At 42.0% G+C, this 26,244-nt stretch overlaps 1 protein-coding gene across 2 annotated transcripts in view; it reads right to left on the bottom strand.

Annotated features, from left to right (window-relative positions):
- Window positions 1-248: 248 nt before the first annotated feature.
- The window catches only part of ATRN (attractin), a 225,780-nt gene continuing 199,784 nt past the window's right edge, over window positions 249-26,244 (bottom strand). For both annotated transcript variants that reach the window (XM_075931018.2, XM_075931019.2), the window contains exons 28-29: window positions 7,375-7,489; window positions 249-6,013 (exon numbers count right to left, since the gene is read on the bottom strand). In XM_075931018.2, coding sequence (XP_075787133.2) covers window positions 5,889-6,013; window positions 7,375-7,489 — 240 coding nt within the window. In that variant the 3' untranslated portion in view covers window positions 249-5,888. The remainder of the gene's footprint in view (window positions 6,014-7,374; window positions 7,490-26,244) is intronic.

The raw sequence follows: 26,244 nt of genomic DNA on the forward strand, positions 1-26,244 counted from the left end.
CCTGATCTGAAGAATAATAGGCAGGGCCATTGTTGAAATTCTTAAGACACAATGAGAAGACAGAGTAAGAAAAGTGCTTTTAGTTACACGGGGCAGGTGAACCCTCTGATCCATGTGCACATAACAGAACTCGGCCCTCCTCTGGCTATAGGCCCAATTTCTCTCTACAGACTAAATGGCAAAAAAATACCCCCATGTCTGCTTGAAGAGGGAAAAAACAGGCAGCAAAATAAAAAGTCAGGAAGACATTTTAACCAGATTTTCTACTTTTTATTTCAGAAGAAAGTTTTGCATTATTTACTTATTTATGTACATGTACTTCACATTTGTATTTAAAATGCATTGATGTCCCATAATTCTCTTGTTCCTGTTTAAATTAGCTGTTATTTTACAATACAAAAAAATTATACCAAAAAACTGCAGTCCTAAATGCGTGTATGTATAACACCCACAATCCCCAGCAATGAAATAGTTTACAATACTTACTCAGTATTTACATATGAATGCAATAAATGCTAAATTATACATATTAACAAACTAAGCTTGAGTTGGAACACATAAGGATTGTAAATAACTAAACAAAAAAAATTAAGACAAAATTAGTTCAAGGATTTTAATGTAAAGAACATTTAGGGTACGTCTAGACTACAGGCTTTTGTCGACAGAAGTTATGTCGACAGATACTGTCGACAAAGAGCGTCTAGACTACATTCAGTTCTGTCACAAAGCAAGCTGCTTTGTCGACAAAACCCTGTAGTCTAGACACAACCTAGATGCAATAACACCTTCTGTCGACAGAACTCTGTCGACAAAAGGCGTTATGCCTCGTAAAATGAGGTTTACCAGCGTCGACAAAACTGCTGAGTTCTGTCGACGTTATGTCGACAGAACTCAGCGGTAGTGTAGATGCAGGTATAGTTTTGTCGACAAAAGTCCACTTTTGTCGACAAAACTCTGTAGTCTAGACACACCCTTAGTGTGCACAAATTTCTCAGTAACAGAAAACCTATTTTTATTTATTCATTTTTTTTTTAAATGGACTGATGTATTTTATACTCCACAACAAATAGATTTGTGGGTATATTTTTTTTCCCTGGTGAGTATTTTGAACTGGGTGGATAAACCAGGGAGAAATGTCTTTAGGGACGTTAGAACCTGGAAGACACACAAAAGGTAGTTTATTGGTTTAGAAAGATACAGGAAAGTGGGTAACAATCAGCCTGATCCAGAAACAGAAAAAGCAATGTGTGTGTTATTGTAGGCATTACTGGTACGTGATAAACTTATTTCAAGCAACTAGAACGGAAAGCGTAAGTTATGACAAATTATCTACAGCATGTCAGAAAAGTAAAAGCACATCTTAACGCTCTTTTGCCTCCACCCCACCGCAGACGCGAGTGTGTACACATTCTGAAATGGAGGGGGAGATGCACCTTTGCATTTGAAACATGCACATTTCTTCACAGAACCGGATCTCTCAGCTTATTTTAGAAGTCCATTGTAAAACAAACCAGCATTACTAAAGGAAGATTTAAGATGAAACCCCCCCCCCCCCCCCCCCCCCGGCAGAGATTACAATAGAAACTGATGGCTTAGTTTAAAAGTTACTCCTGACATGTACAGTCAGTTTCTGTTTTCAGTTCAGTGATGGAGCATGCATATGGACAGATATACTACCTAAAGAATTGTGGTAGGCCAAGACAAGAGAACAGATTAAAAGTTCCATGTGACACCCCAGTCTGAAGAGAAAAAAAAAAATCTAACATTCAGGTCATTTCAGGGCTGAGAATCAGCAGAATCTTTGAATTATTTGGCTTTACTGGTTTGTGCAAAAACCTTAATGTCTTATTTCAGTCCCTTGTGGTAGGGGTACACATTTCATTAAAGACTGATTTAAGCTAAATTGAGGACTGGCTAGATGAACAGCCATTTGAGGAAGAACATGCTATAAACCCAGTAAATATATATTTTGGTACGGTTTTGCACACAGAGAATGTCATACAAGAACAAAAGATATTAAGATGCACACTAACTTTAAGAAAGTATATATCTGGCACAATATGCATTTTATGGCCTGTCATTTTTGACTAGACAATATCGTCATATTTGGTACATGACATACCGAGAATTCACATGTTATTATGCCATCATGGACATCTGTACTTTGGCATTTTTGGTACAGTATGGTTTTAACCTGACTGCTCTAAAAGACATGGCAGTGGGTGCACCCAGAAATCTTCCTTTGTATACAAATTACTGACCAACATGACTGCCTCCTCTGTCTATAGCCTATCATATATGCTAAAAAAATCCAAATGAAACTCTGGAGAAAAAAAAGTAGGTTTGGGAACAAAAATCAGTTTCAATTAGCCTATTTTTGCATTCAGTGGCACCAACAGACTTTTCCCCCAACCTTTTCAATTAATAAAAATGTTCCTAGTGGACAGTGTACCAAATTTTACACAGGGTTATAAACACCTTGGAAAATTATTTTGAATGTAATTATTAGCACAAATTTATTTATTGATAGAGGCTTGAACAGCATATGACTGGACTTGATAATCTCACCGTAATGACTGTTTTAATCATAAAGATCACCTGTTTCTAAGTGGGTTTTTTTTAAATGGAAGAGCTGTATTGTATAAGCAAAGTTGCTTACACCTTTCAAATGAAATGCATTTAAATACATTAAAATGTCAGGTTATGCCTGCCTGCTTTATATTTCCAGATACCAGGAATTTAATCTGATGACTTTTTAAAGCTCTGGAAAGTTACCTAATCATCATATGAAGGAGTTAAGACAAAACTCATACATCTCCTAAAAAGCATACAAAATACATTAGATATTTCTGTTTTATATACACACTAACTCCTCCCACAGTCTGCACACTACTGTATAGTGTATGTACAAGTGCAAAATCAGTGTGTTATTTTTCATTTATGTACAGATTCTCTCCTGGAATACAGTTTTTTTTTTTTAAATGATTCCCTCGCCCTACTCCAATCATCCACTTTTGATGGTGGTACATTGATGAAACACCTGCAGTTTGTTTTCGTCTCTCTATTCCCTCCCTTCCCCTTCAATTTATTTTGAACTGGGATGAAACTACTTGAGTGATATGTACGAGAGTTCTCTTTTCTCTTGTCCGGATGGAGGTAAGACACAGAGGGGATCTAAAGCCTAAACAATCTTTTTGTTTCATTTATATTCAAGTCTTACTCCTCTACTTACAGGTTTTGACTCAATTAAACTTAATATTTATAAATGTTGTTGTCTTCCTTATTTTTAATATCTGACTCAACTCGTTCTTGCGACACTTCTGCTATAAGCAATTGAGACACGGTGATCTGAAAAGACAGTTCTCTGAAAAAGGTAGCAAAATGTGCATTTGTTTAAAGTAAAAATAATGTCACTTAATGGTCCCCATTTAGCAAAGCATTTATTTTCAGGGCAATGCATAAGCATAGGTGTAACTTTAGGCACATGCTTAAGTGCTGTCCTGAGTAAGTACAGACTTCAGCACAAGGTTAAGAGTTTTCCTGAATCGTAGACAGGCTGTTTTCCCAGTGTGATGGATAATGGAGCAAGGGTCTATGAATACTAGATCTGCATCTGAAATGACCATTTGTGAGGGAAGGAAATATGGGGGTGGGGAGGGGGAGGCAGGGATTTTAGATTGTGTTATTTCTCTGCTGTGGTCTAGCCTATGGCAGCCCTATAAAACAAAGGAAGTTGCAAGTTCTTTTGGGAGATGAATCTGTCTGAGGTAATCTGTGCACCAGCTAATATTCAAGTTGACTAAAAACCTTCACTCCACAACATCGTTGCTCGCCCCCCGTGGCAAGGACATTGAACTTGCTGGTTTAGAAATGGATTGACAAAACAGATGTGTTTTTAACAAGAATTTTTTCGGAAGTGTTGTATTTGTTAGGAGGTTCATTAGAGTCCTTTTTTGCAGAGTGTCACCCACCAAATTACAATCTTTCCCACCACCCCTGTTCTGACATGTGCAGTGGTTTGTTTTCCTAGTCCAATGTTACACCTCCAAGAAAGAATGCCAGGTTTTGCATAAAACAGGCAGCTCTGAGCTAATACAGATTGCCCAAAGACACAAAAGAAAAAAAAAAAAGACGCAGTTACTTTAGTTTTATCATGGCTTGAGGGCATTAACATCAAACAACATTCAATATTTACTTTGCAGTTTACATCCCCCTCCCAATCTATCTGTTTTTTAATTACTAAATAGCACCCCAACTGAAAACTGAAATGACCCCACTGTTCTGAATGAAACTAAGTTTACTATTTAATAGCTATTCTTTGTTTGGTACCATAACACAACATCTACGGTCAGCATCAACATCACCACTACCCTGGGCTGTGGTAACAAAGTCTGTTACCTTTTGCTTTAAAAGCACTGTCGATACCGAGAATCTGCGCTGCCTCATGTCAGATTCTAACAATTACAAGGCAGGCCTAATTTTGAGTCTAAAAAACCTTGTCAGCATCATTTTGAGGTTCAACTGCAAAAAAAGAGTTAGTAAATATAATAAATCCCTTGTTGCATCGAACCCTCTTCTACAATTACTGAGGGTATCCTATCGCCAGTAAGTCTCCCTCACAGGCACAAGGCAGCTACTTCAGAGTGTACAATCATAGGCCAGTAACTCAAGACTGAACATTCAACCGCAAGGCCAAACAGAGCTACCATGTTTTTTTAAATTAAAATCCGCAGACCGAGCAGGCCCAGAGAAGTCGCTCCCCCACTTACGAGGAAGAGCACTGCTGAAAAGAAACGCTTCTGACCACGGACAGGGTGCAAACCTTTGTTTTTTCTGGACAAGAAGGTAAAAAAGCAGAAGAGGACTCAAAAGAGAACACCAAGTAAGAATTAGGTAGTAGACCACAGGTGCGCACGACTTCCATTTATGCCAGCTGGCATATCACATAAGATACAGGAATTCAATTCCACTTTTCCCTCAAGACACTGCCACTGGGTTAAGTAGTTCCTTGGGTGGGAAAATGCCCTTCTCTTCCCTGACTACAAATGATGCATTACAAGCAGCACAGATTGCCTTGGGTGACTATTTAATTTTTTACAGGAACATAGGAATACAATTATGTAAAAACCTGTGTGCACTAATTCCCTCGCTTCCTAGATGTGTTCCAGGCTAGGCACTCATGTGCATGCATTTCAACCGGGTTCAGATGACAGAAACACTCATTTGTTTGAAATCTACATTCAACCTTGCAAATATTAAGTTCAGCCTAAGCAATGTACAATATTTAATCTTTGCTTCGTTCTTTTCTATCTTGATGCTATATATTAAGCTGAACCATTAATGACAAAAAAAGCCCTACTACTGTATTTAGAAGAGAACACATGGGAATAAAGAGAAACATCTTTGAAATGATTATATCTGAAATGAAAACAATGACGTTCTGTAGTTTAGTATTGTTTCCATGTGTCGAGGGCTGAGACTTACCTGGAAATGCTGCATCTTTTATTTTTTGGCTCAGTTTGATAAATATATGTACTACAATGCACTTTCCAGGTACAAACCTGAGCGTCATTCGTGTTTATAGTATTGTTTTATTTACATTGACCTTCAGTGGGAGTGATTAGAGGTTACTGGAACTGAAATATCTATATTTTTAAAACCTGGGAGAAAAAAAGTTTAACAATCTGGTATCAATAAAACTGAAGTGGAGCAACTGTCAACAAGGCCAACTATCAAGTACATGAGGAAAAAAGGCTGGGTCCAAAGAAGTTGTGTTTTCCATATATTTTTAGTCTCTTTTGTGTCACAACTCTAAAATCCTCCTTCTCCTCGTCCTATGTGTTACTGGTGTTTAAAATCCTAGAGAGAGAGTTTATGATGTCCATGCATCAAATACAGGTTCCTGGCTGTGCCGGGGGCTGTTGTTTCCGATTTCGTATTGCTCCTGATTTCTCTTTGTAGGCAATTGGCATTTGCTGTGAAACGTCCACTAAAGCGCTGGCCACTGCAAGACCTGAAACAGTAAATCAAGGTGGTTACAGACATGAAGGTCTCTGAATTGCAGTTACATAAAAGTCTGCTCCAAAAAGTGCGTATTTATTTTTGGAAAGGGAGCATTCTGATTTGCAGATTAAACCTGACAGTACAGAGTAGCTTGTTTCTGAGTACCCTGTAGGTTTCCCATCAAAGCAACTGCATCCTATCACCCACCAAAAATCATCTTCTGAAAATAAAAACCATGCTTGCTTCATTTAAACTGTTTCTATTTGAAGCAAGTAATCATGCCCCAGAAGACGAGCAATTTCCTCAAAGCATTTGGAGATTATGCTTCACAAGCACCCCACAGCCATACCTTCCTGGTCTGAAAAACAGCCCCCCTCCTGAAATAACCACAGGTGAGAGAAAACCAAAGCCTTTCTCTGTACAGCCTTGAAGTTCAGGGTCTGGCCTCAATTTAATCCCAATCCTTAACTCCCCTCCTTTCGTGCACAGCTAGAGTTCAGAAGCAATTTGCATCTTCCGCTCCTCACTACACCACTGATTTTAGTCATTGCCAAAGACAAGGATTTTGCAGGAGCCAAAAGGTGTTCTAGAGCCTACTGGTATCCCAGCTCTCCATAAAGGAACCGTTAGCTGAGGAGCTGGGAAAAGCTTGGTGCTTTGGGAGACTGTCTAACCTGATTTCGTCCCACAGGAGTGGGGAGGACAGCATCCTACAGTCCCACGCCTCCATCAGAGAGACAGGAGCAGGGAATGACCTTTGAAGGTCAGACAGGTGAGAACTTTTGTGGGGCTGGTGCTAATGAAGCCTTTTAAAAAGTAACTATTGAAAATTTCCGGCCACTTGTGACCCTCTGTACTTCTTCCAGTGACCGGTTTTCAGATGAACCATAGCCCTAACTTTTCCTGAAACACTCTACGGGGGAAACAAAGAGACACCACAGTATACAGATCTACATTTTCACTAGCTCTACATTTTCACGTGGCACGAGAGCAGTGACAAGAAAGGCATCCAATGTCAATTACCATAAGCCTAACATGTGCACAGTTAGTAGAAATTCTCTACCCTACAAACCGATTGTTTAGGGCTTCATTGTTTCACCCTAACTCCAACTGTGCAGTTCCTTTGTCTGCAGCTGCTCCCATCCATTTCCAAGGGATGACCCGAGCGGGAAGGTTCAACCCCACCAGAGCCACACAGAAGTCTCTAACCCTTAGTAAATCAGATCACCTACTCTGTAAAATAAATCCCCCCAGACCGGGAATTTTATGCATCCCAGAATAAATCTGTAAGACCCAGAGAACATGGCGATGGGCACAATATTAAGAGCTAGGCAGATTAGAAACATATCAAAGCATAAGGATATTTTTCACCTGACTGCCCCGGCGGCGGGATACCTCCCAATCCTCGAGGTAACCTCACGAATACCGAGAGGACGGCTGCTCTGTTTCCAAAACAGGGCTCCAATGCTATGGGCTTGGGGACAGTCTGTAGCAAAAGAAAGAAAGAAAAAAAGAATATTGTTTGTTGGTTTGCTCCCTGTTCCCTCCCTCTTTGTCTTATTAGATTGCTCAACTTGGCTCCAGGGCAGGAAGAGTGACGATCTCTGGATGACTGTGGCCCAGCACACTGTTGTCAGAACGGAAATCACTACCATGAACAAGCTTAGCCCTAGTAGCCATAACAAAATAAATTTGCTTAATGAAAACCTACAGGTGAAAAATCAAGCCCATGCCAACCTTACCTACATCTCCCAAATTCAATAACCAAGGAGCAGGTTGATCTAAACAACAGAATTAAGTTTCTCTTTTAGAACAGAGCAACAGTGTATCATGTAGGATTCATGATGATTTATGTTTAATGGTACAAGTTCCATTTGAAGAGGTTAAGTTCACAGGACGTCCTCAGACCAGCTCATGACCAAGTATCTAACATTGTGAAAGAAGGTAGGTGAGGTAGGGTCTTTTATTCGACCAACTTCGGTTGATGAGTGTGTCCACAGAGATCCTCTGCTTCAGTTCTGCATAAGCTCAAAAACTTCTCTCTTGCTCACCAACAGAAACTGGCTCAATAAAAGATATTACCTTTCACACCTGGCCTTTCTAACACCCTGGGACCAACATGGCTATATCACCATGCATGGAAGAGGAGTTAAGAAAAACCAACAATGCTTTTGTTCTTGCATTTACTCATCAGTTGTTTTTTCTCCCCCAATTTTAGTTACACTTCTGTCAACTCTCTCCTTGGCCATCTTTTGCTTCATGCCAGTAAGAACGCAGAGGCAGAATTTCAGCCTGTTATGCACTGTGGCTTCTAGTTTCCTGTTGCTTATGGACACATAGCACCTAGTGAATTCTTTCTTACTAATGAAATACTTATTGCTTATTTCATTAGGAATAAAATTATAATACTGTACTTTAAAGCTCAACAGAAACTCAATATAACCCAAGACTCTTGAAAGGGAACAAGAATAAAACAATGCAATTAAATTACTGGCGCCTAATAAAAAAGCATCTGACAGCCAACAAAATGAAACTTCAAACTATTTTTATATTTCATATTAACCATAATGATTACAAAGATTTATTAGTCTTTTTTGCAACGTAGATAAAATTAGTATTTACAACCTATACGATGCAATCTTTAAAAGTCTGCAGTCGTAAACAAACCAATCTTCCCCACCCAAAACAAATGAATCAAATGCAAAACAATTATTGCTCTAGAAAGTAACTGAGCATATATGCGTGCTCTATTATCCTATGGCAACCCGATTACTGGGGGGATGGAGAAAGCGCAGGGAAGGCTTTTAGGAAACTGAAGCAATACCCTGTACCGGCCTTCTAGCCTGCAGACTGGAGAGGAGACGCAAGACATTTAAAAGTTTTATCTGCAATCTCTGAAAAAAGTCCAAGAAAACATTTTATTTCTCCCACTGTTCAAAAAAGCTTCTAAATTTGTGGGGTGTAAGTTAGTGCTACAGCATTTGCATTCATCTTACTCCAACACTAAATAGCAACGCCCCAGGAGGATAACATGGCATGGAACAAAGCAGTGGGGTGAAAAATGTTGGAAGAAGATGCCAAACTCATTTGTTTTATGATCTAATTTTAATTTATTCTTTTCGCACCACCTTTGGATGATAAAATACCTTTGCTACTGCATTCCTTCCCCACACACAAATGCTAATGCCACCCTTTTCAAGTGGAAGCATTATAGATAACCTGCAGAGTTGTGTGAGCGATTCAGCCGATAGCCAACGTCCTTCTGTCAGCACTGAACCAAGGGCTCTGTAATAATTAGGAGGTGCTGTGCGGCGGGAGGCAATATCTTTGGGTGAGATACAGAATACACCCGTCACTCAAAGTTCAATGCCCCTTTCACAAGTGACATTAATCCTCCTTATGCGCCGGTTAATTTCTAAATTAAATGACTAAAATTCTGTCTCCCTAAACATCTACTTCAGGTTTAAAAGGTCTCAGAGGGGGAGCCATGTTAGTCTGTAACTTTAAAAACAATGAGTAGTCCAGTGGCACCTTAGAGAGACAAACAAAAATATATACAGTATCGTGAGCTTTTGCGGGCAAAACTCACGTCATCAGATGAACTAGAGAGGAATAACAGGAACCCAGAAATTTATAACAGAAAAAGAAGGGGAAAAAAGATGCCTGTCAGTTGTAGGACCTGTGCTAATGAGGCTAATTAAGTGGGCAGGAAGTGTCCCTCCCCCACCCCCACTCTTAGCTTTAGATGTCAAAATGAGGCATTAAATGCTGGGAAGACTGGTTTTATAATGCAACATCCAGTTAATGTCTTCATTCAAGCCTAGGGAGACAGTGTCAAATTTGCAGATTAACGTCAATTCCACACTCTCTCTATAATTAACTGGTGAAATTCCTTTGTAGAAGAATGGCTACTTGCATATCCATGACTGAGTGCCCAGGAAGGTTAAAAAGTTCTCCTATGGGTTTAAGCGTGTTACCATTCCTGATGTCTGATTTGTGTCCATTCATCCTTTGTTGTCGAGACTGTCCAGTTTCGCCAACATACATGGCAGAGGGCATTGCTAGAACTTGATGGCACAGATCACATTAGATGATGTGCAGTTTTACTTTTACTTCAGGTTTATTTATTTATAGCATTCTTCACTATCTGCACTAAACTGTTCACAAAAGCTGTGCACTGTTAAACACTGTCAACTTTTCACCACAGAGCTGATTGTATTTGAGGGGCTAATTGATTTGTGAATATACAATGTAGCCAAATGTATTGTTGTGGGATGTATTTGGAAGACAGGAGTACAATAAATGCATGATCACGTTGCTTTAGATAACTGCAGAATAAGCATTGTGGATTGCCTATCACCGAACACTGCTCTGCTAAGACAGGCTGTCAGTAGTAATAATATAGCATATAAAAATGGCAAAAAGCCTTGTGAATTTATTTTTGACAGCACCAACTCAGTCACCTGCTTTTTGAATTGTCATTCACATTACGCCTCGTCTTCAGCTTGGGTTAGTGAGGACAAAACCCAAAAACTAACTTGGGGACATGACTCATGCCTCAAGCAACAGTGGCGGAGGCGAGTCTTCGATGACTGTGACATCAAATCGCAGACCAAGACGGACATCTACAATGCCATAGTCATCCCAATGTTGCCACATGGAGCTGAAGCCTGGACTCCCTATAGACGACATATTAAAGATCTGGAACAATTCCACCAAAGGGACCTGAGGAGAACATTAAGCATTACGTGGCAGGTCAGACGGAACAACGTTAGAGTTCTCGCAGAGGCTGATTCCTGCAGCATCGAGACAATAAATCGCCCACAGGCAACTACGATGGTCTGGTCACATGCTCAGGATGCCTGACACATGTTTGCCTAAGCAGATTTTTCTATGCTCAGCTGAGGACCGTGATGAGGTCTCATGGTAGGCAGAAAAAGCGCTACAGGGATGTCCTTACGAACACCTTGGTAAAGTGTGGCATTGACGCTGACACCTGGGAGAGGGAGGTGGAGGATTACCATCAAGAACAGAGCCTCACACATTGAGATCAAGCAACATCACCATGAAGAAGATCAGAGAGCCTGATGGAAGGAGCATGCCTGGACCCAGATTGGCGCTGCTGGTGTCGGTGCTGCTGGAGATAGAGACTTCACATGCAGCCGTTGCCAGAATTGGCCTAATTTCTCATTTATATACTCATCAGTTATAGGTGTCCAAGGGGAAATCGTACTCGCTTCGAGGGATCCCAGAAAGTGAGAGAGATCCATCACAAGGATACAAAAGATTTCACTGTGAGGACTTTGGTTCAGATGCATGTTCCTATCACTGCCATCTGATGACCCATCAGAAATGAATTGGTACTCTAATACTCTCAAACTTAGCAAGTACATCATTACTTGGAAAAACCTGAAATAATCAATTAAGATCAGATCAAATAACCAGGTAGAACAGAAAGAAATGTAACAGACTACCACAAAAAGCTCATGGTAATGAACTGACATATCTGATTAGCTGAGGAAAAAGACACCTCACAATCAGTGAGGTGAGGAAATACAAATAAGGAGAAAAGGAAACATTCCCTACTGAATATGTATCAAACATAACATCAGCGTAACATTTGATAAAAGTGGCATCTCAGTCTAGGGGCAGGAGGAAGAGGAGATGTAGTCCTTGGGAGGTGCTAGAATGATGGCCACTGGATGTACATTCCCTATCTTACGAAACTGGGGTGTTTGTGACTATGCTAAATGTATTATTAAACTACATTTGTAACTATACAAGCATTCCTATAGTGCAAGTGTTACAATTCTGCACATCATGGTTTCCAGTCATAGAATAATTAAATACCGGACTGATCCTGGGATCAAGGACTGATCAAACCCAACGGGGTAATTGGAAATGTACACGTATCTAAGATTAGGCAAAAATACAAAGGTACAAACAAGTGACGTGCCACTCCTGACATATCAGGTTGCCACCCTCTGACGTTACTTGGATACCACCTATCGACTTGCACCTGGTTGTTCAATCAAAACATCTCTATCCATCATTTTAGACCCTGTCTTGAACCTGGGTTGGTATGTCTCTCTTATCTGTGGGGAGCGAGTGGGTACCATAGTGCTTAACAAGGAGTTACCACCACCCCTCTGAAACCTACGTCTAGTACCAATCAGCATTCTACCACCTGTGCCTAGTACCAGTTAGTATTTTACACCTGTGCCTATCTCCAATTAGCATTTTACACTATCATCCCTGTTTGTGCCAAGTTCTGTGAGCAGAGGCCTGCCTCTTGCTCACAGCTTAGCTTTGCTTTATGTTAGCAAAATCTTGTCCATTGTTAGCCAAGCCTCACACCAAACCTGTGCTACATGGACTCATGTTTCAGGCCCTCATCCTACTACAACAGGTACCCTTGTTGGTAGTTTCCAGGGCACAAAGGACAAAGACTTATCTCCTTCAGCTAATCTCTGAGAGGTGGTCAGTGTAGGAGAAGTCTGCTGCTGCCAATCCCATATCTGGATTGTGAGCAGGGGGGGGCGGGGCGGGTGGCCTTTTATCCCCAGGACTGTCCTTCTGGCACTTTTCATCAATGCCTCCCCGCTTAAAGGGGAGAATTGCTAGAATGACCAATAGAACCCTTCTGCTTACCTCTGCCCTTAAAGCTACCATTCGTGGAAGTAGTGTTGGTTTTTTTGCTGAACAACAAAACACTAGAAGCCAAGGCAAATCGAACTGTATATCCAGGTGATATCACACGTTTGTCATTCCTACATCCTATAATAGACACATTCCTGTGGGTTGAACTGCAGTGTCAGGAAATGACGGAGTCTACTGATGTTTTACCATCCAGAACAGCCATGAGTTTTGTACTGCTCAACAGTAGAACAAGTGCTCTTTTTTATAATGGAATTTCAAAATTAATGGTACCTTGCTAACTACTGAGGTTATAAATGGCTCCACAGGCCTTGAAGGAGACAAATCTATTTTTAGCATTTCTTCAATAAAGCTGCTATATTGACCAGAAATGCTGTGGACACAACCTAAGTGATGTTGTTTTCTTTGCCTTTTGATATGTGCATAATATGTAGAATGTATAAAGAATTGTAGATGTTAAAAACGATAAAAGACCCACTTAGGTCATCTAATTAATTCACCCCCCATGGCAGCAGTGTTTCCACACCAGCAGTACATTTTATAGCACTTTCTCTAGACTAATTTTAAATAGCTCAGGTGATGTGTCCACCACCGGTTCCCTTGGGAGCCAATTTCACAACCTAATACATCTCAGAATTAGGCATCATTGCGTGATTGTATCTTTATCTCATCCCATTATTTCTATTCATACTATTAAAATACATCATATCCTAACAGTTAATACCCTTTATGGAAACTAACAACTAAAGCAATATTCTATATAATTTAAAACATTGAACATTAATTTTATTTTCTAGAAGACATTTTAAGTATATTGGAGTGTTTGATTCAGTCACCATGCTACCATGACAGGCCAAACCAATCACTTTTCAAACAAACTGGGACAAAATGTATTTTTAACAACTTCTTTGTCTGGCTCAGTAAATAGTCCCAAACCATGATATGCTTTCAATTTCCAGTAAGGGTATGTGTGCTGAGAGAGTTGCTTAAATGGAAGCAGAACCTATGGCATTATTACTGAAATAGTTAAACACAATTTTCAGCTGTGCTTCAAAATGCCTTCACTAAGAAGAATAGCTTTTTTTCCAATAAATGTGTCAGGTTAAGTTTCTGGAGTTTTTTAAGGGTATGATTAAAAACTGATCAAGCATTCATAAAATAAAGCAATTTTCCATAAAAAGATTATAAAAATGAATGTCTTTAAAAAAACCCATCTCATCCTCAAAGTAGTTCAAGTATTTTCTCAGAGACAAATTAGTAGTCCTGCAGCGACTTAGAGACTTACAAATATATAGGAACATGAGTTTTCATGGGTAAAAGAGCTGGAGTGGAAATCACAGAATCTAAGGTTTATATAATGGCAAAAGCAGTTACCTTTCAGTAACTTGGATTCTGTGATTTCCACTCCAGCTAACCTCATGAAGTGGATTTTTCCCACAAAAGCTCATAATCCTATGTATTTGTTAGCTTCTAAGGTGCCACAGGACTACTCATTTTTATAGTTACAGGCTAACAGGGCTACCCCTCTGTAACTTTGTATACTTGAAGAGCACGATTCTAGATTAAAAATTTGTATTCATCTCTCAAATCTTAACCCTGATCTTTAACTAGAAGCGATCTTTTTCTCTTCGACTTGTCCAGCACATTTTAATATTAGGTTCCTCTGTCTGGAGTTTAAGAATATAATTGTAAAAATAAAAGTTACTGAAACCTTCTGGGCTCACCCTAGTATAGCCAACATATGGGCACAAGCACATAGATTAATCAGCATCTTGTATCAGAAATGCAAATGGCCACAAATGAATAACAGAAAGATCAATGGGGAGTTATATCCAGTACATTTAATAAATAACCACCCCAGTTTTAATGCCACAAGAGACCTTATTTGGACTGCTTTCTGGATGAACTAAGCAAAGAGAATGATCAGACACAGGTGAGCCTGCTTTTGAAGCCCAGGCAATGTTAAAACCTTCTGGCCCCTGTGTTCTCACAAATAATCACATCTACCTTGAAATTTCTCAAGGCAAGGCCATAGCATACAATATGGCCAATATGCATATGGCAAATGTTGAAAATTCACCTTGATTTCACATGTACCAGAGGGCAGTTATGCTGCTAATTTCAATGCTCGGTGGCAGTTTATAACAAAAGGTGAACATAAAAAGAATGGAACGGCAGTCAGATCTCAGACACAAGACACTTAAAACAACTTCTGTGCACAAAGGAATGCAAATGGGTCCTCTCCAATAGTTTTCAGAAGCTGTTGGTGTTATTAGTATTTCAATCAGAAAATGTCCTCGTTTCTGCCAAAGGGAAAGAGGCGTTTAAAAAGAACCTTTCACTCAAAGCTTCATAGCGTTGGCTTTCTCTCTAGCCATTTTCCTTTCATCAGCTAAAAACAGGCCAAAAGCATTTCCAAATGGTCAGTTTCACAGAAAACACTACCAGCTTTTCAATTTTATTTCTCGATACTTAGCTCATACATTTACAAAACATGGACACAGTTAAAAAATGGCATCATGCCATTTACTCCCCAAAATGCATACTCAGGGGGGAGAAGAACGAACCTTTGCAGATAGATGGTTAAGACAAACAGCCGATTATAGAGCGTCACTACCAAAGGTTTACTGCATACTAATGCAAAAGCTTTTTCAAAGCAGCAAATTATGTAAAATGAAACCCACACCTACATGAGCTAGAAATAATTTATTAACGGAAGGGTTTACTGTCTTTTGTTGTTTTCTCAGTACAGAGCATTATTAGAGTACATTAAATTCTAGTGGAGCTAATCAGTTTTACACGCTTCACCTGTCCACACAATCTCTAGTTTCTTACCCTTGGCAACTTTTTATCACCCTGGCAGGTGTTCAAAGGGTAGTACACACTTTTCTATAAATTAGAAAGCGGGAGAACATAGGAAGAGACAACAACAAATCCAACTGAAAAGGCCAAATTGGATCATCTTTCTTTGTGCTCCTGCAACACAACAGTAGCTAGTCTGACATCTGTTCACCAGTGTGGACCACATTGGCTAAACACACATTCTCGTTCCCATGTTTCAGAAGCAAACCACATAGCTACTTGTTAATGTGCAATCTGAGTGTTTTAGTATTAACGACTCAGCAATTAATCTTTTAAATGGCAAGTGATACCCTCTTAGAAAAAAGAAACGAGTAATAAATTAGAACGAGAAACCTGCTAGAACAGAGAATGGCCAACCTGAGCTTGAGATGGAGCCAGAATTTACCAACATACACGGCCAGAGCGCCATGGTAATTAATCAGCTGCCCCCATCAGCCCCTCCCTTTCTGTCCCTGTGCATCCTGCCTGCCATGATCAGCAGGGAGGGGGAAAAGAGTGAAGTGTGGAAAGGGGTATGGGCTTGGGGGAAGAGGTGGGAGTGGGCGCGGGGCCTGGGAAGAGCCGGGGGCTGAACAGCGAGCACCCCCCAGCACGTTGGAAAGTTGGTGCCTATGGCTCCAGCCCTATGCAAGGAGCCGAGTATTAACTTGCAAAGAGGTGCAAGCCACAAGCTGGCGCTGGGTGAGAGCATGGTTTCAGAATGAAATGCAGCAGCCTGCAGCACGAAGGAGGTCAGACTAGATCACAACCGTTTCCCCCTTCTCTCCCGTGGCTCTGAAATCTGTGATTGAACCATCTAAGTCACAGGAACACAGGCACCACCATGCTAGATCAAAACCAATGGGGAAACTGGTCCAGTATCCCGTCTCTGAAAGTGGAAAGCATGACAGCTGCTTAAAATGAAGGTTCAAGAACACTGTACTAGGAAGAAATGGGAAAATCTGCTTCCAGGTAAGCGTCACGACAGGATACTTCACCGGATGTTTACAAAAGAGACTAGACCATTACAAAATGACCCAAGCGATGGAAGCCCCATTGTTCCCTTGAAGTGACGATTCTGCAGAGATATAGCTCTTACAACAGTTCCCCCCAATAGTCAGTCTCAATTCCATCCCATTCCTCTGTGCAATAGCCTCTGCTCGCAGCAACCTTTTAAATACAAACGGGCAATTGTGCCCTTTCCAAACATTGCTTAGTCTAACCCAGTGGTTCCCAAACTTTTCAGCATCACGCCCCCCCTTTCTGATTTTTGAAACCCCCCCCCCCCAAAAAAAAAGTGAGAAGGAAAAAAAAAAAGGAACTGAGCGGGACAGCAAAACCTGATGGGGGGGAGGGCTGGGTCACCTCACGCCCCCCAGAATTTCTTCACGCCTCCCAGTTTTGGAACCCGTGGTCTCACGGTACAGTAGACTATCCAACTGGCTTTTAATCCCTTCATTCGGTTGTCAAACCAGGTCATTAGTTCTTTCTTGGCCTTGCTGATAATCACAATTCCTCACCTTACTGTGAACATCAAGAGCATGCTCTTTACCACTGACTATATGACTGAACAGAGCGCAGATCTCAGGGACACCCCACACCCACATCAATATACAGTAAAACTCCAATAGTCCAGCATCCAATAATCCGGCACTCCTGATAGTCCAGCATCAAAACGGCAAGAGCCTAGTGAGTGAGCTTCGGCAAAAAATGAGTCACAAGGTAGCAGCAGCAGCAGCTGAACTGAGCAAAAAGGGTAAAAAAGGCTTAAACTAAAACATTACAGTATACTGTATACAGTATGTACAATAAAAAGGTTTAGGAACACTTTATATATAGTATATACTGTATACAGTATATATATATATATATATATATATATATATATATATATATATATATATACACATACATATATATATACAGGCAGTCCCCGAGTTACGCGGATCCGCCTTACGTCGGATCCGCAGTTACGAACGGGGTTTGCTGCCCGTCTCCCTGGTCTGCTGGAGACCAGCAGACCAGGGAGACGGGGAGCAAAGCCTCTGAGGACGCCGGCAGCGGGACAGCTGCGGCGCGTCTGGGCTGTCCCACTGCCGGCATGCTCCGCGGCTTTGCTCCACGTCTCCCTGGTCTGCTGGAGACCAACAGACCAGGGAGACGGGGAGCAAAGCGGAGCAAAGCAGCGGAGCACGCGGGTAGCGGACAGCCCAGATGCGCCGCAGCTGTCCCGCTGCCGGCGTGCTCCGCGGCTTTGCTCCCCGTCTCCCTGGTCTGCTGATCTCCAGCAGACCAGGGAGACGCGGAGCAAAGCCACGGAGGATCCGGGCGGCGGGACCGCGGTGCGTCTCGGTCCCCCGCCCGCGTCTCCCTGGTCTGCTGGGAGGGGGGGGGGGGGCTAGCTAGTATGCCCCCCCCCTCCCAGCAGTCCAGGCTTTTCTCCGGACGCCTGGGGCAGAGCAGCTGGGGTGCTGCCGGTTGGTCCTGCAGCGCCGCTCTGGGCGCGACTGGACCAACCCGGCAGTACCCCAGCTGCTCTGCCCCAGGCGTCCCCAAGTCAGCCGCTGCTGAAACTGACCAGCAGCTGACTACAGGAAGCCCGAGGCAGAGTTGCTCTGCTCCGGGCTTCCTGGAATCAGCCGCTGATCAGTTTCAGCAGCAGCTGACTTAAGAACCCTAGGCGTCCCCAAGTTGAATCTGTATGTAAGTTGGAACTGGCATCCAGATTCAGCCTGTTGAAACTGATCCGAGGCTGATTCCAGGAAGCCCGGGGCAGAGCAACTCTGCCTCGGGCTTCCCGTAGTCAGCCGCTGGTCAGTTTCAGCAGCAGCTGAATCTGGACGCCAGTTCCGACTTACATACAGATTCAACTTAAGAACAAACCTACAGTCCCTATCTTGTACGTAACCCGGGGACTGCCTGTATAACCAGCTTACAGTACCTCCTGATAGTCCGGAATATCTGATAATCCGGCACCACCTAGGTCCCATAGGTTCCGGATTATCGGAAGTCTACTGTACCACTGTTTTCCGCTTCCTTTGGAGAGCTGGGACCTCCAGACAGTTCTGGATCCTGTTAACAGCATTCCTACCCAGGTCAGCACGAATTAATTCATTACCAGGCTGACACAGTCTGCTCTTTTTAAAGCAGTCATCGAACTTGGTGACTTGATGCCTAATAAGCCGACAGGTAAGAATTTGCAGGGAGACTAACTTGGGTCGTTAAGAAAACGAATGCTGGGGAATTGAATGCATGTCCACACATCAAAGTCATTAACATTCCAAACAAGCTGCAGAATGTTTTAACCATAACCACCATTCTTTAGCTGCTTATAGACAACTTGTGGTCATGAATAGCCTCCAGTTCTCAGATGCAGGGATCAATCAATGCTGGATTCTAAGGGTGGATACCAGAACACAATGCAGTGAAAGCTGCACTAGTGTTTATCTCTAGTTGACAATCCTGTCTTATGAGACTGCTTTACAGTCTCCCTCTAGATGTTAAGTACAATTATGTTTGATTAAAGACCAACTTTATTAGGTACCCAATGTTTGCTGCTACCTCGGGTGGCCACTAAGGATGAATTTCACAGTATAGGTATTGACTTCTGCTGAGAACGTAACTACTAGTTGCATGCCCTCACCTACTTTAAGTGGGGAGGGATAGCTCAGCGGTTTGAGCATTGGCCTGCTAAATCCTTGAGGGGGCCATTCAGGGAACTGGGGCAAATTTGTCAAGGATGGTACTTGGTACTGCTGTGAGGGCAGGGGCCTGGACTCGATGACCTCTTAAGCTCCCTTCCAGCTCTATGAGATGGTATATCTCCATATATTTATTATTATTATTATAAGATGCTTAAAGATAATTTGACAGCATGCAAAGAAATGCTTCAACTTCTGTTTGAAAAGCTTATTTTTAGGACTGTTTCCGACTGACTGCAAGAATCTTCTTAGAGTCGGTCAAGGAAAAAGAGCTCAACAATAGCCTGACTCCAAGTAACTCAGAGTTTAAAACATTTGCACAGGTTCTAGATGGTCTTAAATATGCTTATAAAAGTTGTCATGTTCAGCGCCGCAGGAATTTCCAACAGCTGCAGCCAAGGGCCCATGGATTTTGTAATGGCCAACCGGATTTAAGAGAAGATTTGTGCTCTTCTGGGTGTTTCAACAGAAAGACTCCCAAAGGAGCTAGTTATCTGCTGCTTAGCTGCACACGAATAAAATCGTTTCCCTGCAGGTAAATTACTTTCTATTACTATGATGGGCCCTAGGAAAAATACTAATTGAAAACACTGTTCTAATACGTCCAGCTGGAAAATATTAGCTTAGGATGAAACTAGCTTGACAATCAGCTGCCAGTTGGCCATGCACAATGGAAAAGAAAAGAGGCCTCTTGCAGACAAAATGCCCCATTTTCCAACTCTTCTGCACCCCAAATAAATTAGTTATTAACTAAAAACCTCTGATTCATGTGAAAAAAACCATGTGTTTATGATTAGCACCAAGAAATCTCTACTTCTGGTGCCAGCATGCATAAGGGAGGGTTAAGCCAAATAAAGGATCAACAACAGCAGTGCACTGAACGGTAGAGTGCCTGGATAGCCACCTACAGTCCAATAACTCACCCAACATTTCTGTTTTCAATCAACTCGCTCTCTCAATAGGAAACAGGAGGCAAAAAAATGCAGTTCCACTGTGGCTTATCGGCCCACTCCACATCAACCCAGATTTCTGCAATTCCCTTCAGGTCAGAGTTATTTCCAACCCAAGAACAATGTGAGGTTGGCTATGAAGGCAGCTTCTCCTTTGCAAACTATTTGGGAAATTGCAGTGCAAGTGGAAAAAAGCTGGGAGAAAAATGTAATTGACCAAAAGAATATTTAGATAACATATTCCAAACTGAACATACGTGTTACGTGTCGTTTCCACCACTTTCATAGACTCCTAGGGTTGGAAGAGACCTCAGCAGGTCATCGAGTCCACCTTCCTGCTGAAAGAAGGACCAATCCCAACTACATCATCCCAGCCAGGGCCTTGACAAGCTGGGACTTAGAAACCTTTAAGAATGAAGATTCCACCACCGTCCTAGGGAACCCATGCCAGGGCTTCACCACCCTCCTAGTAAAATAGTTTTTTCCACTCCCCAATCTCCAACCTAGACCTCTCCCACCTCAACTTGAGACCGTTGCTCCTCGTTCTGTCATCTGTCACCACTTTCACTGGAGTATTATTCAACATCTAGATCACCTCTCCGGGACTATTGTCTACAATACTCAGAGGCTACATTTTCGTTTTGCACCCTTTTAATTTCTCCTTCAAATCATTCCATGTGCATAGAAATGCTTCAGAAAGTTCGCACACACTAGCCTCAATTCCCTGTCGCTGACACTACTGTCAAAATCAGAAAGCTATAGAAATTATTGGAATTCTTAACTACTCACTTACTCTTGAAAAACTGGACCTTCGCCTTCAATTCCTGGGCCATGTTAGAATGTCAGAGACTGGCAGGTCTGACAAATCAGATAAGAAAAGATGGCAGACAGAAGATATCATGTAGAAGAGAGACAGGAAATGAATGCGGTCCTGTATGTCTTGCTATTTATGGAGTCCTTCACAACAGAGAGTCAGCTCTATTTAACAAAATTCTCATCACAAAGCAACAACCAAAGGAAAGGATAAAGAGAAGAGGGGAAAAATGTCAAAAGGAAAAAAAAATGAGTTCAGAAAGATAAACAGGAGGAGGAGGAAACAAACAAGTAGTGAAATATTCAAAGTGAAAACAAAAACTGAACAGAAGATAGTAATTGCAAACTAACTTGCCATGGAAACAGAAGAAATTAGGACACTTCTACAACCGTTGGCTCTAAGCTAACACTTCACGAGTGGGGTTTTCAGTTACACGTGTTTTCTGAGAAATAAGCTAAATAATGGGAAAAGGAGAAGAGGAAGGACTGGCAGGAACACTGGTTTCATATAGCATCTAATTCATTGCCACTCCTGCTTTTCATTCTAATAGCAAAGGGAAAGCTGCTTTTTCCCATGGTCAATGGTAATTGCAATTAGACAATAGTTCCTGTGAAAAGTCAGAGCAGAATTTAATCATTCACACAAGCCTGAGCTTCTTAGCGCTGATCTGAATTTAACAGACTGTTTTCACACTCATAATACACGTACGCACAGTTTTTACAGGATTATCGTTGTTTTAAAGACAGCTGACTTTTCTGTAAATCCTACCTACCTGTTTATTTCCCCACACTAACACGATTAAGAGGAACACATAGAAACAAGTGAGCTGTACATATAGTGCAAAACAGCCGGTGAAAAAGGCCTCGCCAACAGAGACGTTAAAACGCGCTTAATATGAGTAACCGTGTCGCCGCTAAAAATCTTAGGGTACGTCTACACTACATGGCTCCGTCGACGGAGCCATGTAGATTTGTTTATTGGGCAAAGGGAAATGAAGCGGCAATATAAATAATCGCCGCTTCATTTAAATTTACATGGCTTCTGCGCTGAGCCGACAAACAGCTGATCAGCTGTTTGTCGGCTCAGCACCCTAGTCTGGACGCTCCCTTGCCGACATCAAAGCCCTTTGTCGGCAGCCCCGGTAAACCTCATCCCACGAGGAATAACGGGGCTGCCGACAAAGGGCTTTGATGTCGGCAGGGGAGCGTCCAGACTAGCGCGCTGAGCCGACAAACAGCTGATCAGCTGTTTGTCGGCTCAGCGCGGCAGCCATGTAAATTTAAATGAAGCCGCGATTATTTAAATCGCGGCTTCATTTACCTTTGCCTACAACCCTAATCTACATGGCTCCGTCGATGGAGCCATGTAGTCTAGACACAGCCTTAGTGGTTACACATGAGGCTTGGATTTATACTGCAGAGCCCACAGTGAAGACTTCCCGGGAGCAGAGCAGCCAGCCCCTACTGGTTCTGCTCCCGGAGAGTGACGACACCTCCCTAGAAGCAGAGTGGGAAGCTCTTGCCCTCCAGGCTCCCAAGAAGGCGGCGTCTCTAAAAAGTTTAACCAAAACCATAACCCTAAATGGTTCGTCGGTTAAACTCTACCGTCCCTAACTCTGTCATATCTTTTTCTAGTAGACCTATGTGAATTAAGCCAGTGTGTCACAGCGCTAGCAATACAGCTGTTGCACCTCCCTGTCCAAATAATAATCACAGTAGTGCAGGACTGAGTGTATTAGAGATGAATGTCAACTAATTTAGCCACCAAATAGGCATAGCGTAGGCAGGAGCTGACTAGGTCAGGGCTACTCAACATGCAGCACGCGGCCTGTTTGTTTGTGGCCCGCGGTGCGGTTTGGGTTTACATGGGGCTCAACACGAGGCCTGCGGGTAGGATCCTTTGAACACGGCCTCCTCTGGGACACGCTTCACAACGGCAAGGCGTCTCCCAGGAGGGGTGAGCATTTGAAAGACACGAGCAGACGGGCTGGCTGGCACTAACGGGTACAGCGTCAGTGTTTCCAGCCCCCCAGGGAGAAGGTAGCTGGGAGCGCCGGGGCATTGTGGGATGTGCTGGCTGCCTGTGGGCAGAGCCTGAGAGGTGTTAACTGGCTCACACTGGCCATGTTTGGGTCCAGCACCATGGCTGGGCAGACTCCCATGTGCGGACATCAGCCCTGCTGGGAATCCAGGACAGGGCTCCCGGGCCTCTGGTATCCAGCCTGACCCGTCCAGCTCCCCACTCACTGCAGGTTGGAGCCCTTGGGAAACTTTTTCCTGAGTAAAATCACTCCAGGAAATGCAAAGCCTAAAGCTTCAAGCTAAACACACAAACCACTGGTATACAATTTTCTTTTTAAGAAGAAGCATTAAAAATGGCAACAAAGAAGAGACGCTTGTTGAATGAACACAAGGTTTTTAACCCTGTTTGGGAGATGGAATTCGCTTTTGCAGAGATAAATGGAAAACCAATGTGTCTTCTTTGTCAAAAGACTATTGCTGCATTAAAGAAAACAAACCTGCAACGGCACCACGAATCTGGACACTATTTGCATATATATTTGCATGTCTATGCAACCACACTTAAGTTGAGGCCCTCGCATGTGCTGTGACTATCATTGCGGCCGTCGGGGCTTCCAAAGTTGAATAGCCCTGGACTAGGTGAACCTCAATGGGTACAGTCCAGTCCCCCGCACTGAGGCACAACCCACAATTTTCTAGACCAATGGTTCTAGAACTTCTGTATGAGTGACCCCATCACACAGCAAGCCTCTGAGTGTGCCACCTTTATAAATTATATTTAACACTATTATAAATGTGGGGGGAGGAAGCAGGGTTTGGTGCGAAGGCGGACAGATCACTATCCCCATCTAATATCCTTGTGACCCTTGGAGGGGTCATGACCCCCCAGTTTGAGAACCCCTGATCTAGACCATTCTTGACAGACTTGTGTCTACCCTGCTCTTAACCTCCAATGATGGAGATTTCACAACCCTCCTAGGCAATTTGTTTCTGTGTTTAACTACCCTGACGGTTAGGTAATTTTTCCTAATGTCCAACCTAAATTTCTCTTGCTTCAGTTTAAGCCTAGAGCTTCCTATCCTGTCCTCAGTGGATAAGAAGAACAATTTATAACAACCTTTTTATGTAAGTGAAGATTTATCTCATCCCCCATCAGTCTTATCCAGATGAAAACCCTTTTTTCAATCTTTCTTCATAGGTCCTGTTTTCCAGACTTTTAATCATTTCTGTTGCTCTTTTTCGGACTTCCTTCAATTTGTCCACATCTTTTCAGAAGTGTGATGACCAGAATTGGGTGCAATACTTCAACTGAGACCTTGTCACCGCTGAGTAGAGAAGAACAACAACTTCTCATGCCTGGCTTGTAACGCCCATCCTAATACACTCCAGAATGATGTTTGCTTTATTTGTAACAGCATCATATTATTGACTCATTTAGTTTGTGATCCACTATAAACTGCAGATCCCTTCTGGCAGAATTCCTTTCTAGGCAGTCATATTTGTGCAATTCATTCTTCTTTCCTAAGCGGAGTCCTTTGCATTTATTCTTCTTGAATTTCATCCTATTTATTTCAGACCATTTCTGCAGTTTGTCAAGGTCATTTTGCATTTTAAACCGGTCATCAAAGGGGCTTGCATCCTGTCTCAGCATGGGGTCATTTGAAAACTTTGTGATTGTATTCTTTAGCCCTTTATCCAAATCATTTAAGAAGATATTGAATAGAACTAGAGCCAGGACACATCCCTACTGGACCTCACTTGAGATGCTAAATACTCTCAAGTACACTTTTCAAACAAGTGTGCACCCACCTTATAGTATGTTTGTTCAAGCTTTATTTCATGTCAGAGCATCAAAAGCCCTACTCAAGTCAAGATATAGCACCTCTCCCGTGTTCTCTCTCCCCCCTCCACCAGGCTTGTTACCATGACATCCCAAGAAGGGTATCAGGATGATTTGACATGATATGTTGTTGATTTATCACCTTATTTTCTTCTAGGTGCTGACAACTGGATTGTTTGATTATTTACTCCATTATCTCTCCGGGTACCAAAAGCTATCTGGCCTATGACTCCTTGGGTTATCCTTATTCCCCTTTTTATATATGGGCACGATATTTGCCCTTTTTCAATCTTCTGGAATCTCTCATATCCTCAATGAGTTCTCAAAGATCATTGCTAACAGCCCAGATCTCTTCGCACTGTAACTTTAGTACTCTAAAATATAATTCATTAGATCTCATCTATTTAAAGACAGTTAACTTGTTAAAACTTGTATCCAACTTTTTGGGGATGAACCATCCCTTAATTCTACATCGCAGGCATTTATTTAACATCCCTTTAGAAGTTACAGAAACTATATAACTGTTGGACAAATCTAGGACCTACTATTTAAAAGTATTGAACACTCACAACTCCAAGTAAATAGAAACAGCTGATGTTCCAAAAATTCAGGCCCCATGTCTCATCCTAGGTTCCAAATCACTAAAATCCTTAAAATTATTGGATGCTGTAAGTTTTGGTCTTACTTTCCCTATTGCTCAGTTCCCTATTTGCAAAATTGGAACATTACTGCTCTGCCAAAGAGAAAGGTTATGATAAATTGAGGAGGCACTCAGATGATGTGAACTTGAGAAATCCCTGTGAATAAAATTAATTCTGAGTTCAGTGCAAGGTTTGACAGTACCCAGCAAATATGGGAGGGAGGACACCTGGAACAGTGAGGCTATAAAGTAATACTGAAAGACTGTCTCGCTTATGGAGAATTGTCCATCCAGTGCCCTTAATGAGGCAGAAGTCCTGTGGAAAAAATATGATCATGTAAGTAAAGACTGTCAATTCATATGCATTAGTTGCAGAACTAAGTTGTGTGGGCAGCCTAATTGTGGCATTTCTTGGCACCTGAATTCTGAACTTTGCAATTTTAACGTTTTAAACAATTTTTTGCTATATTTTATACACACACATCAACACACCCCACATATATTCTACATGGAAGAAATATTTTCATAATCATCATGGTAAGGGAAGGGAAGAAGATTTTGTGCCGAGGCTGTTAAGAGAAAGTGGCATAAACTTATAGGCTAAACATGCATCTATAGGTTGAACCTCTCTAGTCTGGAATCCTCGGGACCTTACCAGTGCTGAACCAGAGAATTTGCTGGTCCACGGGAGGTCAATATTGTCTTGCAGCATTATCAATACTTCTAATAGCCCGACAAATGGAAGACTTTCAGCGGTAAATTAGAACTAAACAACAG

This window comes from Pelodiscus sinensis, chromosome 4 (assembly GCF_052426305.1).
Source record: "Pelodiscus sinensis isolate ZL-2025 chromosome 4, ASM5242630v1, whole genome shotgun sequence".
Lineage (NCBI taxonomy): Eukaryota > Metazoa > Chordata > Testudines > Trionychidae > Pelodiscus > Pelodiscus sinensis.